Source organism: Nymphalis io, chromosome Z (genome assembly GCF_905147045.1).
Source record: "Nymphalis io chromosome Z, ilAglIoxx1.1, whole genome shotgun sequence".
Classification (NCBI taxonomy): Eukaryota; Metazoa; Arthropoda; class Insecta; order Lepidoptera; family Nymphalidae; genus Nymphalis; species Nymphalis io.
Window position 1 is genome coordinate 14140734 of NC_065918.1, and position 16595 is coordinate 14157328.

Below are 16595 nucleotides of genomic sequence, written 5' to 3' on the forward strand. Positions count from 1 at the left end.
CATATATGGTAAAATTTCAGTTAATTTAGACATATGCCGGTTTCCTCACGATGGTTTCCTTCACCTTCAAGCACGAACATTATAATCACAAATTAAGCACATGAAAATTCAGTGATGCTTGCCCGGGTTTGAACCCACGATCATCGGTTAAGATTCTTATCACTGGGCCATCTGGACATACATGGTAACTTATAAATATTGTCTAATATCCGATATTCATATGAATATTAACTGATACATACTTTAACGTTGCCTTCACATATCCACAATGTGAAGGCAAAACATGGTGAGGAAATCTGTTTGTTTCAGATAAAAATCTACCCCATCTGTATATACCAAACTTCATTGGGGTAGTGTGGTAGAATAAACTCGGAACCTTTTTTTTTTATAGAATAGGAAGGCGGACGAGCATATGGGCCACCTGATGCTAAGTGGTCACCAAACGCCCTTAGACATTGGCATTGTAAGAAATGTTAACCATCGCTTACATCACCAATGCGCCACCAACCTTGGGAACTAAGATGTTATGTCCCTTGTGCCTGTAATTACCTCCTGAATAGGAGAGGAGTCCTTAGCAAAGTAGTAAGACGTTTTCATAATAATAGACTATACTTACAATATAATGAAACTTTAAATAAGTTATAATATAATATTATAACTTATTTAAAGTTTAAGAATATGCGAGCAAGTATAAATGAACCTGAATTTAAGCAGGTGGTATATAAAGGATGAGCACGTCCTTCTTCTGTAACGTGAGCGACCGATGATAAATGATTTTGTTGGACCACCCAGACTTACTGCGAAGGACATCAACAATGTTGTAAGACATCATTCTAAATTCTCAACTTTATTGGTTGACTTATAAGAATTCAAATCAGAGGAAGGTTCAAACTACGATGTTAAGCGATACCTTCTTTCAGTTTTTCTGTCTAGGAATTTTAATTAGAAGTTTTGAGTCAGGGGAGGGAGTTATTGAAATAATTATTTTATATATAATACAAATAGAATATATTTGCATATATTAATCCGCATGTTATTTATATATATATATTATATTATATCGTGCATATATTAATCCGCATGTTAATCTTTTCGATTTGATACCTATGATTTTTTATTAAATACATGAAGTAAAATATATACAAAATGAACAATGTTGCCTGGTTTGAAATTATTTCTTTGATTAATTTAATAAAATTGAGGCAATTTCATTTTTATGTACTTTTTGAAGTCGGCTAATAAAAAAATATTATAACTAAAACTTTTTAAATTTAATAATACAAATAGAAATAAAAGAAAAACTTTTTTTAAATCGATAATAAAACATAGTTATAAATTACAATAGTAATAATTTGTGAATACAAACGTGTTATATATATTTAAGTTCATTATTTTTATTCAGCACAACTTAAATATTCTATCGACACGTAAATTATAGTCAATCGTTGTCCTATATAATGTCATTGATATTTGATTTATACTTGTTAAAGTTCCTTCAGAAAGAACGAAAGCGAATAAAAATTCATATATTCGGGTCCGTTTTTATAAGGTTTCAACCTTATAAATGTGAAGGTAACGTAGAGCATGTATCAGTTAGGCTATGTTGCCCCTAAGCCGGGATTACATTGGATTGACGAGTTCATCGTTTCTTTTCTTGACTCGTAAAATTTAAATCACATAAATATTAATTAATATGTATCAATTTCCGTCACAAGTCTACGCGTGCTGGCTCTCGATGTCATCGCCTAACTGTGACATCATTCCATCGCGCACGATGAAGTTTGGCAATTCTTTGCTTTGTTGCACCACCAAAAAATGGATTTTCTTACCAGCACATCTTCCACCTTCTTTTATTACTTGCGTTCCTTCAAATGAAGATTGAGGAGGCATCTTACGTTCATCATCTTACTTTAAGAGTGAGAGTACTCAGTCACCCATCAATTTAGAACACAGTAATACTAAGTATGTACTCGACCAGTTGAGCCTTGAGCAAGCCCGGATGTGGCTACTTAATGAATGAAAGTAATTTTAAGTCAATATTATAATTTGTACATGTAGTGAAAATAATGTTCACGTACATACATATATAAACACACTAAGATACTCACATCCATACACACACATATATACTTCTAACACAAAATCGAAATGTTAGGACGTCGTTACGCGGCGATCTGTCAAATAGGAAGAAAATGGACCCGTTACAAGTAACTTCCATATCTACACTTCCTTAAATTATATTTTTAAAGATAGATCAGAGATAGATCAGAGCTCTTATAATGTAAGCGTTTATAAAATATTATAAAAATGAAACTTAGTATAAGGTTTACTCTCAACCGTGTGAAGACTATTTGCATACTATACATGTATTGCATAAAAAACCAATAAAACGCCTATAATGTAATATAATAATAATCTAAAATTAATAAATATGTACGTTGGCTTAAGTTAAATAAGGGGCTACATAGAATGTTTATATTATAATGTATATAAATATAGGTTTACACGGCCCAACTTAGTTCGTCATGATTTCTTTCGACATCTTTAACAATCATTGTCATATTTCAGCCCATTATCACTCTGTCCAATGATGAAAACCGTGTGAAAATCCATTCGGTAGTTTTTGAGTTTATCGCGTTCAGACAGACAGACGCGGCGGGGCGTACTTTGTTTTATAATATAGATTGGACAAGGTCATATATTTCTGTTTAGGTGACGTGCACATATAAAGCTTCGAGAAAGAGAGGATTGTCATATTTATATTCAGAAGTGTTCTTTGCAGCCGAAAGCGAAAGATTTTTAAAATACTGTAAATATAGTCACTTGGAACACAATATCTTAAATCCCAAGATTTGTGACATATAAGAAGTTCTACAAAACAATGTGAGTATATATGGACGAACGAATATACAATCTGGTGACAACTAAACTAACGTAGTAATACATATATATATAAACCATGCTGAATCAAATAAGCTATACCTATATAAAAGACATTTTTTTTTAAATACCATATTTATTTATAAAAAATTTAGCTTTTAGGTCTACTTGTTAATATAAGACAAACAATAACTATCAAGGTAGTTAGGTACAAACAATGAATAAGGAATGCTTAATATGTTGTATGTGAAAAAGGTCTTTGACTTACATATACCATAAACATGTGTACGTACAAACGTACCTTTCCTTTTGCTGATTAAGGGATTGATAAAATCCAAGGCTGTAATCTGCCGGACAACTTGGGCATAATTAAAGTAAATAACATTTTAACATTAAAGGAATAATAATATTTATTATTATTAATTAAATAATAAATATTTATTATTATTAAAGACACATTTTTGATATTATATAAATAGTGATAATGATTTTATTTGATTTATAAGAAGAAAGTCGACATAAATGTTATGCAACACCATTTTAAAACTACGGCGATAAAGTAAATTTATGCTATTAATATTAACACTATTTAATTTTCATTATTAAATGAATCCAAAAATAAAACTTCCATATAAATGTTTATCAGATATTTAAGTTTGTTATTCTCATTGTGAGAAACAAAAACATTTCGTAACATAACCGATACTGATAGCATTATATAATACGTTAAGGTATAAGTAGAGAAATTGATGACTCCCTTAGGCCTTGACCTTGCCTAAAAAGGGTATGTTTAGTTAAAACACCTTTCCTATACAAAACAAAATGCGATATAAAAACTTAAAATATCTTTTTCGTTTTTTAGACTTAGTAACAAATCATTTTATTCGATAACTTTTGAATAATCGTATTACAGGATACTATTGTTTTAAAATTTAAGGTCTTCGATCTTTACCCAAAGTAACGATCATATGCCATAAATTAAAATGAAAGTCATAAATAACCTAATTGAAAATGAATTTAAATAAAAATTAAGATAGAGAATAACCACAGATATTAAACAAACTAATAACTTTTATTTAAAGGTAATGAAACTAAAATTCAGAACAAATCTTTTGAAACTTGGCAATTTAATATTGAAAAACCTACTTATTCACTTAAAGAAATTAATTCTTTGAGTCTGGGATATAGGAAATCTGACAAGAACTGTTTCAAACTGTTTTTGTCAGAATGGTTATGGATCTGACAGTGATTGGGTTTATCAAAATCTATTTCATAATCCGTGGTCTCCTAACACCTTATCCCCATTATATATTCCACAAATTAATGAGATGTTATTAAAAAAGAATGTACAATTTAGTGATTTGAATGTCTTCATATGCTTTATTTGTGTAAAAATCATTTCGTGCTCTACGCTGCAAGACATCGTTCGATTGCAGCGAAGCAGAATCGGCATTCATCATCCACCAAATCGCATTGAACAAGTAGCGCTACGAAGCCTCAAAAGGAGAGGAAATCTATACTGAGCACCATATACAACTTAGTATATGCTTTAATTAAATTTTTAAAAATTTTGCTTATTCGTTAATAAAAGCGTTTTAATTTTTTTCTACATACGTTTTTATTATTTTGCTGCTTAGGAATCTTATAGAGAATTGATAGTATTTGTCTGCGTGCCCTAATAGCTCTTCTATTACCATTGGTACAATTGCAGGTTGTAAGTTTATTTTCCTATAATGATAAATAAAATCTTAACTTAATATTTGAAATAAAAATTAAAGCTAATGCCAAGATAAGCCAAGCAAAGTCGAACCTGGCCAAGTCAAACCTAAGACGAGCCTTGACATTCCGCAAGCCTCTGACCATTAGTGACGTCATATCCGATTGTCAGATGGGAAGAATTAAATACCCAATCCACTCATTTCAAAATATCATTTCAGTGATTTATGCTGGAAAGGCTGTTGAAATGCGGAAAACTTCATGCAAAAACATTCCTAGTCCTGAAACTTGACATCTACGGTAAATACGCACTGTGAATGAAGCTTAATAACCTTTTCCTTAACAGCCCTCCTTTTTGCAAACAAGGAAACATGTACGACATATCACATAGCGAGAGTCTCTTTAAAAAACCTGATTTTAATGACACTTTAATTAACTGGCGTAGTCATTACATCAACATACCAGACTAGTAGCTAGCTAACACAGCCGATTATTTGAGATTTAACCGTGGGACGTAGAAAATTTCTCAGAATCAGCCCAAATTTTAAAAGTGCAGGAAAAATTACTTGATAGTAGTAATAGTATTAGGACCTTCTGCTAGCCCGCCTGCGTAAACGTGCTGGGTGCAGAAGCATCCACTCATCGTATATTCCACTGTCAAGCAACAATACTCGGTATTGTTGTATTGAAGTTTCAAAGGTGAGCGAAGCGATTATGTCCCTTGTGCCTACAAGGGACATAATATCCTTGTTCCTAAGGTTGGTGGAGCATTTGCAATATTAGGAATGGTTAATATTTCTTACAGTGCTAATGTCTATAGGCGTTGGTTATCATTTAATTTGTGATATAATATACGCCCATAATTAATTTTCAAACTTTAAAATCATTAAGTATTTTACAGAAAAAAGTTTAACAAAGAAAAAGTAATTATTATCAATACGGTAGGTTATTAAATGGAAAAATGTAATATTATTCTAAAATATTTAATATAATAGTCATTATTATAGCCAAACAGGTCGCATAATGTTGTAAGGTTTCTTAAATAGTTAAGATTAACATTCGCAAGTCACAAGTAGATGTTGATTAAGTTAAGAGGTCGTCGTCGACTAATTAAACCGACGTACTCGTGGTCAGTTGCTTGGAATTAATTATATACTGAATGCATAGAATCGTTTACACATTGCTTATTCACATATAATTTCGAATAACTTTTTTATAAACACTGCTTAGCATCTGTTTAATTAAACTTTCATTTCGCTCTTTCTGTCATTAAGGACTTGCCATTCGAAAGAAGAGCTTAGACAAGGTTTAGAAGTAATACCAATAAATATCAAATTTCATGATATTAATTTCGAGCATAACATTAACTGTCGCATGGGTCTAGTGGCTATCTCATAAGATTGTAGCTCCCAAGTTCCTTATTCTCAACACCGGGTCGGGCCAATGATAAAATTAACTGCGTTTTTCAGTCAAAAAACATCAATAAAATTCCCAAAGATTTTAAGTTGGCTCCCGTGCCTTGGAAAGTACTTGTTACTCTTTTGCATCATTATGTTAAGTTATATGATCTAAAACCCTTTATAGAGCTATTCAAATGAGGAAGTTCTCTAGATAATCGTTCTCATACAGCTTTAAAATACAAGTAACGAATAAACGATATTATATTATAGTCCGAACTCCATCCCGTTCAAGACTTTCATACAAAGCGACACATTCATTAAAAGTACTTTTGACTAATGATAATAGGTTTGATTATTTTAACTCTGTAAGCGTGTCATCTGCGAAATGCATGTATCTTAACCCTGTTTTCCTTATACTGAGATACTAGTTAAACTACGTCATAAATCAAAAATACTTTCGACCAATAAATGGTTTTGAGAATTACATACTTAAGTATATTTATAAACCCTATTAAATACAGAGGTTATATTTTATGTTTATTACATAATGCCTAGCGTACTAAACTTCAACCAATTAAAACGAAGACATTAATATTTATGGAACACTTCACAAATAAACGCATTTGAGGTTTGGCTGTTAATCATTTATAAATCAAATGTACATGGAATAATCAAACAGTACGTTAAAGTGCTTTTCTAAGAACCTCCTCCCTCTCTCCCTACATGAACATGAGTCAAGTATACGAATATTGGCATTTATAATTTATAAATATAGTCATAGTAATATACAGTCCATGGCATAAATCGAGAGTTGCCAAATTGCTGATTTGAAAAGATAAGCCTACATATGGAAACCATGAGGTAAGAAGTAGAATCACTATATTGTGACCAATGAAATTGGACAGTTAAATTACAACATTTAATTAGAAAAAAGTTTTCTTTTTTATTTATATCATAAAAAGTAAAATATTGGCATTGACAATTTTTTTTTCTGGAGTGGATGATTCGATTTTCAAAAAGTTAATACGTTTCATTAAGTACGAGGTGACTCTTTAAATTGGTGGAGTGATTTTATTCAATTTAAATTATACATAACATATTCAATTGTTTTCAATACTTCTTATTAACTACCTATGAATTCATATCACTTTTTTAAAACGTAAGGTCAGTGATCGACCGTGAATAATAAGAACAATGGGAAATCTGTTATATATAAGCTTAATGTGATATTGCTTGCTGACTAATCAATATAAATGATATTGCATATAAAAATATTTTGTTTCTTCATATTCTATGCGTTCTCGCATCGTTCATCTGATAATTTTGAAACTTTCACGGTTGGTTGAGCAAATAAATTCTATTTTCGCATAAATATGTCTTGATACAAACTTTAAAAAAAATCAGTTATGTTATTGTTTTCGTAAATCAATGAAAAATTAAACATAACATTGATCAACTAACTTTAGAAAGAAACGCTCACGAGCCTTTTCAAATAGATCTATTTTATTGTAAATTAAAAGTAGCGTTATAACAAGTTGTAATTTTCTTCTAAAATAATGTTACTTTTGACCTTTTATTATTTTATTTAATTAAGAACAAGAAATTGTTTCGACAACGATGAATTTTCTAACTAAACTTTGTTAGCGCCACAGTTTATAACTAACCAACGCTTTGTATAAATAAAAATCATTGCTCAAAGCCCAAAACGGAAACTTCAATAGGTTTTAAATATATTGAATAAGATCGCAGTAGAAGTTTTAGTTATCCAAAAATGCTTTATTAAATAAATAATATCACTATATATTTTTACAAATATATTTATAAGTGATTTTTTTATTAAGTAATAACTGCCCCGCGTGGTAACACTTACTGCCCCATCCCTATTTGGCGTAGTACAATATTTTGGATATGATTCGCGTAAATTCCGTTCTTAGTGAGTAGACGTAATTTGTCATAGTTACCTTTCTAGACGTGTCTACATTTAAATTTGAAGTTAATCAGGCGGATAGCTTACTTGATCTCTTATATACACATACAGATTATACATTGAAAGGGTTCTAAATAAGAAAAAAGATTTCAAATCGGTCTAGTACATCCTGAAATTAACGCGTTGTCATAAAAACAAACTCTTTGGTTTTATAATAACTACCTTCCATCCACGATTTCAACTGCGTGAGTGGTGTAAGGTACCCTATGTCCTTTAACACACCCTCACAGCGTATATGTAAAATTTCACAATGATCGTTTGAGTAGTTAAGACGTGATTTCGTAACAAACAAACTAACTTTCGCATTTATAACATTAAAAGTATAGATGATATCTCGTTTGCATTAATATCATCATTCTCCCGATATAACTTCCTATGAAACTTTGGTTTTTGGTTGCTGTTGTAAATAATTAATGAGTTGATATGTATATTATACAGATTTCAAAATACACAAGACGATCAAAAAATCACTTTCTTACTTATCCTCATATAGAAAAAACCAAATCGAATAATTGAAAATAACTTTAAATAATTACTAACCTTGGCATGGAAAGTGATTCCATAATTGAAAGCTTCATCGGGATGCAGCGGTATCCTCGGATCATACTCATCGTTCGGAACCAGATCATATTGTCTAGTGGAAGGCATTTTTCTCCCCCACTTAAGCAGCTTCATCGGCACTCGCTTCCACGCTCCCGCCCTCAGGATAACGCGAATGTAACGCGTTTTACGTCCTCTTCTAAACATTGAAGCTCATTTGTGACCCCTTGTTTTGAAAAGAACTGGAGCTTTTCAAAGACCTGGAAAGAAAAATAAATATTACCACCGTATTTCTGAACGTATTACGAAAAACAAAATTTCTGTTAAGCTGTTTATTTCGTTTTCATCGTGCATATGAGCAATAAATTACTAAACGAAGGTTTTTTTTCTAATTATTAAGCTTGATGCAATGTTTTTTTTTTTTTAAAGAACAAACAATTCTAAATTTAAACACCTTAATGATACATGGTCTCGATATTGAGATTGCTGATAGCCAAAACTAAATGTATTTTACAAAATACAATTTGGTCATCTTGAGCTTAGCCTTGCTTTTTCGTATCTCAGACAAAACATTTTACTTATTTTCGCTCATATAAATTCATAATACGTTCCTCTATTTGATATTTATTTGAGCGACGTCCGAAAATAAACTTTCAAGGTTTTCTCGTTTCGATATCGTTTACCATATAAAACTTTACATGTAAATGTTATAATAATAATAATACTGCTATATTTATTTTATTTTTTATTTCAAAAGTCATACGAAGAAATTTTAAGAGTTCTAACAATATAAGATAAAAAAGTGTTTTTTAAATTATACTGTATTAAAATACTGCTTGACTGTGCACGAAAACATCGTGAGAAAACCTGCATGTGTATAAACCGCACTGGAGCAACGTGGTGGAATAAGCTCCAAACCTTCTCCTCAAAAAAGGGAGCCCTTTAGCCCAGCAGTGGGACATTCATAGACTGTTACGGTATTAAAATAAGGTATTATAGATTTTCACTGAAGATAGATAGATAGATCAATGGTTAGAATATGTTGATCTTAATCGAAGATTGCGGGTGCCAGCCGAGTAAACGCCGCTGAATGTTCGTGTTATTATTTCTTGAAGTAATAGAAAACACCGTAAGAAAACTTCACGCATTGGGTGAAAATCTGCCACATGTGAGCATCACCCTTCTCAAAGGAAGAGCGGACATTTGATCTTTTTTTTTCGAAAGAACAATTAATTCTAAATTTAAAAACCTTAATGATACATAATCTCAATATTGAGATTAATGAAAGCCAAAACTAAATGTAAATTCATAATACGTTTCCTCTATTTGATATTTATTTGAGCGACGTCCGAAAATAAACTTTCAAGGTTTTATATAAACTTCAAAGAAAGAGCCGACCTTTGACCTTTTTTTTGATAGAACAATAAATTCTAAATTTAAACACCTTAATGATACATGGTCTCGATATCGAGATCTAATCAAAACTAAATGTTGAATATTTTACTAAAATATTTTATTTTAAATATTTTTAAATATACCCAAATAAATCTATATGTTATACATATAACACAAATCTGTATGTAATTAAATGTAAGGCTATTAATTAAATTATATAGACCGAACAGATGCGTTAATTAGACAATTTCATTACTACATATTATTAACCAGTTAAATAATTTACAATAAGTATTAGCAAAATGATAAGATATTAATTTTCGTTGAGTTTGAACCAAAGCTCAAGTTGAAAATAGAGTAAAAAAAATTGTTTCCGTATAAACAAATACAGCAACATTTTTTTTTTTGCAAACAAAAATGCGAATCTTCAAATAAGATCTGAATATTATTTTACTATAAATAGTCTAGTCTAGTCTAGTTTTTTACTGTTTTTGTATTAGTAATAAGTACAAATAGGTACATGATTAAAATGCCGCAAATTAACCGCAGATACTTGAATTTTCCGATGCTTTATAATTATTCAGAGAGTTTCCGATAAATTATGTACAATAGCACATCGCATATTTGATTTTACGAGAGGAATATACCATGTAAATATACACCATGCACAGATATGGAAACCGAGTATAACAATTTAATTTTGAGGTTGTTAACTGTTAAGCTAAATTAATATATTAACTTTAATTTGTAACAAAATGATGTGTGTGGATAATTGTTTTACAAATTGTTATATATGCGGACGGCCAAATAGGCGATATAAAAATATTATCCTTCCTTACACCACCAATGCGGCATTAACCTTGTTGGGAACTAAGATGCTATGTCCCTTGAGCTTGTAGTTACATCCTTCAAACCGGAACTCACATATAATAAATATTGCCGTTTAGCGTAATAAAAAAGTAAGTAACAAAAATAACCTTCATCTTATTATTATATTAGTTTTTAACATCACTTATAAATCATCTTTTAAAAAATTATATTATGAATAAAAATTAAGTATATAATCAAACTATACTGTTACCGTGAAATGTCATTCTATATATACTCGTAAGCTTAAAATCTTTGTGTCTAGTGGAGATGTAAGTTAATTTTATTATAAGTACTTAAAATTCCAACCACAATTTGTGAATCGTTATGCCATTTGGGAGCATTGGAACAGTTCTCTCGACCGCAAACAAGCGTCCACCTCACAGCGGTCCTTTAGCTGTGTGCTAAGCATTCGAATCAACTACTACATAAGCATACTTCAACTTAATGACCCCTTTAAATGAATTTCCTAGTAATTTAAGAGATATTTCAGTAAAACAAAGTCATTTTATAGATTAAAGTGTATTGAGTAAACGCGATTTTATATTTTAATTCATGGGAGTTTAGGTCTAAAATATCGTTCAAATTTATTTATTTTTGCGGATATGCTTTATTTTTATAGAAGCAAAAAACGCTTATACCAATCATGCTACTTAGCAAAAGCACAAGCCATAAGGTTTGTTTTTAATGAAAAATATAATAATATTAATACAGTAATTAAGCGACATAAATTAGTGATACTTAAATTTATTATAAACTTGATAACTTTAGATAATGGTTAGGTGCATTGTATGATAAAAGAATAAATTAACATGAAATAAAACAGTGCTATAAAAATAAATGTATGAAAAAAATATAATTTGAAATTATACATTCTGACATAAATTCTGTTCAAAATTAGAATTTATTCGAAGTTACGACAAGCTGCATTTGTACTCTGAAATTAAATCAGTTTCAACTCTGTTGGGTTCTCAAAATCTATGCATATAATAAATCTCAACCTCAATCAAACACTCTTGACTTTAAGGGATAATCCCTTAGACTCAAGAATATGTTATTAGAATATATTCAAATTAAAATATTTATTTTTTCGTAAAGGACAGACAAATGTACAAATGTAAACTGAATTTTGTAATTATTAGCTAGTGTTTCCTTTTCCCGTAAATATATCAACAACTACGGGGTCTTATATTTTAGGTCCTATGCTATATTATGCTTTATGCCTCCAGTTACACTAGTTCACTTATTCAACAAACTTTACTTAATACAATAAATGTAATACTTAAATCTTCACTTATTTTACAATAATAAATATGCTAATATTTATATTATTACACTGACTTCTTAGGATGTAAATTTTTATATGAATAGACAATTTTTTACATTTAAAACTTAAATAAAACAACAGCCTGCCCTGAATAAATGAATTTATTGCCAGTGTCACTCCGGATAACGTAAGGATTCTAACGATGGCCATTATATATCGAAATCTGTTCAGACATTAAAAAGTTACGGTGAAATAAATAAACTCACACGCGTACATACACACATACTAAAGAGGTCACCTAATTTCTATTTACAGTCAGAGATTTATAACTTTAAATCCACGTCTCCAGAGACCTTAAAGTAGCTTTTTGTAAAATCGGTTCAAGCTTCTAGCGATCCAAGACCAACGCTTACCTCTTTATAGGAGCGTGTGTATTTAGAGAGGCATTATCGCCAGCATCTAGTACCTCACAAAAATGTATTTACGTACTCTTATAACATATTTAGATTTTGATTTCAAAGCAAAAATGTATTCATTGTAGTTGCTTCTATTGTTTCCATGACTACTAACTTACCTAATGTTTTGTTAAGGAAATGAGTCATTTTGCACTTTGCAATAAAAAAAAAAAATGGGACTGTCCTTTTTCTTCTAAAATTATATCAATTTGTCCATGCGTAAACAAACTAGCTTCGACCTGCAGCGGTTTCAAAACTTATAAAAATAATAAATACGGGAATAATGTAATAAAAACGGGATCAAAATTCAATAGAAAAAGTTTTGTGTGTGTGTCCTTCACAATGTTCTATCACAAAATTATTTATTACTTTGTGTAAAAAAACACATGTACATATGTTCTTGTAGACTTAGAACCTTTAAACGATAACGGCGGATAAGTCGAGTAACAACTGTGATCCCTAATGTAAAACGTGAATCAAATTTGCATATAGCAAGCCTCGTAAAGCTTCTACAATTCAAAGTTAGGCAGTCGCGCGAAAAACACAAGAGTTTGCTGGCGTTATATTAACAATTTATCTTTTGAATGATGATTGCATCAAGATTTCACTTTTATACTATTGAACTAATTAAAAAAAGTGTACATTTGTACAGTAACAGTACAGTAACAGCCTGTAAATGTCCCACTGCTGGGCTAAGGCCTCCTCTCGCTTTTTTGAGGAGAAGGTTTGGAGCTTATTCCACCACGCTGCTCCAGTGCGGGTTGGTAGAATACACATGTGGCAGAATTTTGATGAAATTAGACACATGCAGGTTTCCTCACGATGTTTTCCTTCACCGAAAAGCACGAGATGAATTGTAAACAGAAATTAAGCACATGTAAATTCAGAGGTGCTTGCCCGGGTTTGAACCCACGTTCATCGGTTAAGATTCACGCGTTCTTACCACTGGGCCATCTCGACTTTTAATTGAATTTTATTTAATCAAATTATAAATAACAGCATGTTTCCGAAATTGGTCATATAAAATTATTTAAATATCGCGTTATGCTTTATTGAAACCTCAACCTAAAAGCTTTGTAGACCACAAGTGTAATTAGAAAGGAGACTTCAAAATTAATATACCGGTACATTTTATACAACCGCAACGCTATCTTCGAATCAGCTTGCAGGGATGTAATGGAAACTAAAAATGATTCAAAAATATCATTCTACATACATTTAACACCCCGTCTTATTTTCTCGTCAGTATTGCGATTGGACAAAATTATATCATTCGCTTGATATTTGTGTTTAAATACAAATAAAATAACAAAAATAAATACTGGGGATATAGCCCTTATAATAAATACAAAAAATATATGACGGTTTTAATTAGTCTATTAAGCTTTTTTATCACATATAGGCCAGCGTTTGACCGTTGACTTGCCTGAGTCTAAGTTATATAATCAGATTATATTTTAACATTTGATTCATTTACAGCGTATTTTACAATTAAATTTAATTTTTATATTTAGTCATAATCATTAATAGCATTTTTTGTTTAACGGATTGTTGAATTTTTTGTATTTCTTTTTATTCAAACGTTGTGAACGATTGATATTCATCAAATTTTCATATTGCAAGCAACTTTCAATTGTAATTGGATGAAATGCATGAAATTGAGCATGTTTTAGAAGAAACGTTGGAATACGTGTTTTATCAAGAGGACTAGCAACACAAAATTAATGTATTATGTTACAAGTATACGAACATTAAAGGTTATAAGTTGCACGGTATATATCTTAGCCAAGTCTCAGGTTGGAATAATTAATTCAGTGTTCTATAAATAATAAGCTTGACATATTTTTATATGTATAGTAGGTTCATCGGGCAAATGGGTCTTTCAGTTAGTAAATCGTCATCGTCAATAGACATTAGCAAGAAATATTATCCATTCCTTACATTATCAATGCGCTTCCAACTTTGGAACTAACTAGTTATATCCCTTGTTCCTGTACTTACACTGGCTCACTCACCCTTCAAACCTGAAGACAACAATACTAAGTATTAATTATCGGATTTCTACCGGGAAACAGTCCCGGTAGAAATCCGATAATTGGATAGGACCTACCCAGACAAGCACATAGACCTATCACTAACATTTAACTTTTTATAATTTACCCATATCTACTTATTTTTATTTTATTTTATCACAAAACTACGCGAAAAGCATACAAAAATGTTTTGACTTTTAGACACAAAAATTCGAAATTTCTTGAATGTTTCAACTGTTCGTACATGTATTTTTTTAATGTAGTCACTACTTTATATATTCTATTTATTGAGAGCTGATGCTGGCTTAGTTCTAGAGTCTGGATGCTTCCAGGGTACAATGCCCCAGGGCAAGTTTTGGACGGCGTGTTTTTGCTATGACTAGCTTTATAGTTTTTTTCATCGTATATTCTTTACTATTTAGACACATTCACAATTCAATTATTTTATTTATTTACTTTATAATTGTATAATTATAATAAATATAATATATAAAATAGCGGGGCATCTAACATTGACTCACTGAAAGCAAACTACAATAAAAATTCCAAGTCCTGTAGAAAGGCATACACGAGAGCGGATGCACAGTGTATTGTACAGATTGGTCATGACCTTGTTTCGCATCCTAGGGGCTCCCGTAGCTTCTGGCGTCTGACCAAGTCTGTGCAAAACAATTTCTGCCAACCTTCGCTGCCAACGCTCAGAAATCCGGACGGATCGCTAGCTCACAGTCCACAAGAGCAAGCTGATCTCCTGGCTAAACTCTTTGCCGACAATTGCGTCATCGATGATTGTATGGCGCTGCCACCTACAATACCTTCATGTGGCCATACGATGCCTGACATTAAAATCAGGCAACGTGATGTGCGTGCGGAGCTGCAATCACTTGATGTACGGAAAGATAGCGGTCCCGATGGAATACCAGCCATAGTGCTGAAGAAGTGCGCAGCGGAGCTGTCTCCTGTGTTAACGCGCCTGTTCCAACTTTCTCTCTCTTCGGAATGTGTGCCGGAGGCTTGGAGAAGAGCTAATGTGCAAGCGGTTCCCAAAAAAAGGGATCGGTCAGACCAAGCAAATTATCGGCCAATAGCTATCAGCTCAGTACTTTGTAAGGTGATGGAACGGATTTTAAACAACCAACTGATCCATTACCTAGAAGATCACTGTTTAATTAATGATCGTCAGTACGGGTTTCGATCAAAACGGTCCACAGGTGATCTTCTAGCATGCGTAACACACCTCTGGGGTGAAACTATCGACAAGCATGGAGAATCGTTGGCTGTCAGCCTCGATATCTCCAAGGCTTTCAACAGAGCCTAGCACAGAAGTCTTCTCTCCAAGCTGCCGGCATATGGTCTGCCTGCTCAGCTATGCACCTGGATTGCCAGCTTCCTACACAAGCGTAGCCTTCGTGTTTTAGTTGACGGTTGCGCTTCACAATTCTATGTAGTGAATGCTGGGGTCCCCCAGGGATCTGTGCTATCTCCCACACTCTTTCTTTTGCATATCAATGATATGCTCTCTCTTGGGAACATACATTGCTATGCAGATGATAGTACAGTGCATGGTGGATACCACGGACGCGCAGTGGCTGGGCGAGCGGAAATTGAGGAGAGGCGGAAGGATCTTGTCATTGAACTCGATAGGACGTTTTATTGACAAATGAATAGCTCAAAGCTAATCGTATGAACACATATCTTGAATTATAACAATAGTTAATACAAGTATCAAAGATACTTCAGAGTAGGCGTAATGATCAAAACTTTTGCAATATTCAAACTTATTCTTGTCCCTTACGTCACTATTCTTGTTAAGGCATTGTTAGCGATGATGCTTAAAACGCTTATTAGTTCAAATAATAGTTCAGTCATTACGTCGAAAAAAACGGAATATACTCTACTACTAAATGCAGTGGCCAAAATCGGTCTGTACTTATATATATATATATATATATATATATATATATATATATATATATAACTTAACTTATACACCTTATAACTTGATTATACATAAAGAATCTGTCTTTTTATTTTTTGTTTAAATATCAGGTTAGC

The 16595-nt window shown here is 31.8% G+C and overlaps 1 protein-coding gene across 2 annotated transcripts in view; it reads right to left on the bottom strand.

Moving 5' to 3' along the window:
- Positions 1-16595, bottom strand: part of LOC126780481 (carboxyl-terminal PDZ ligand of neuronal nitric oxide synthase protein) — a 217394-nt gene that overhangs the window by 144159 nt on the left and 56640 nt on the right. For both annotated transcript variants that reach the window (XM_050505008.1, XM_050505007.1), the window contains exon 2: positions 8524-8783. In XM_050505008.1, coding sequence (XP_050360965.1) covers positions 8524-8730 — 207 coding nt within the window. In that variant the 5' untranslated portion in view covers positions 8731-8783. The remainder of the gene's footprint in view (positions 1-8523; positions 8784-16595) is intronic.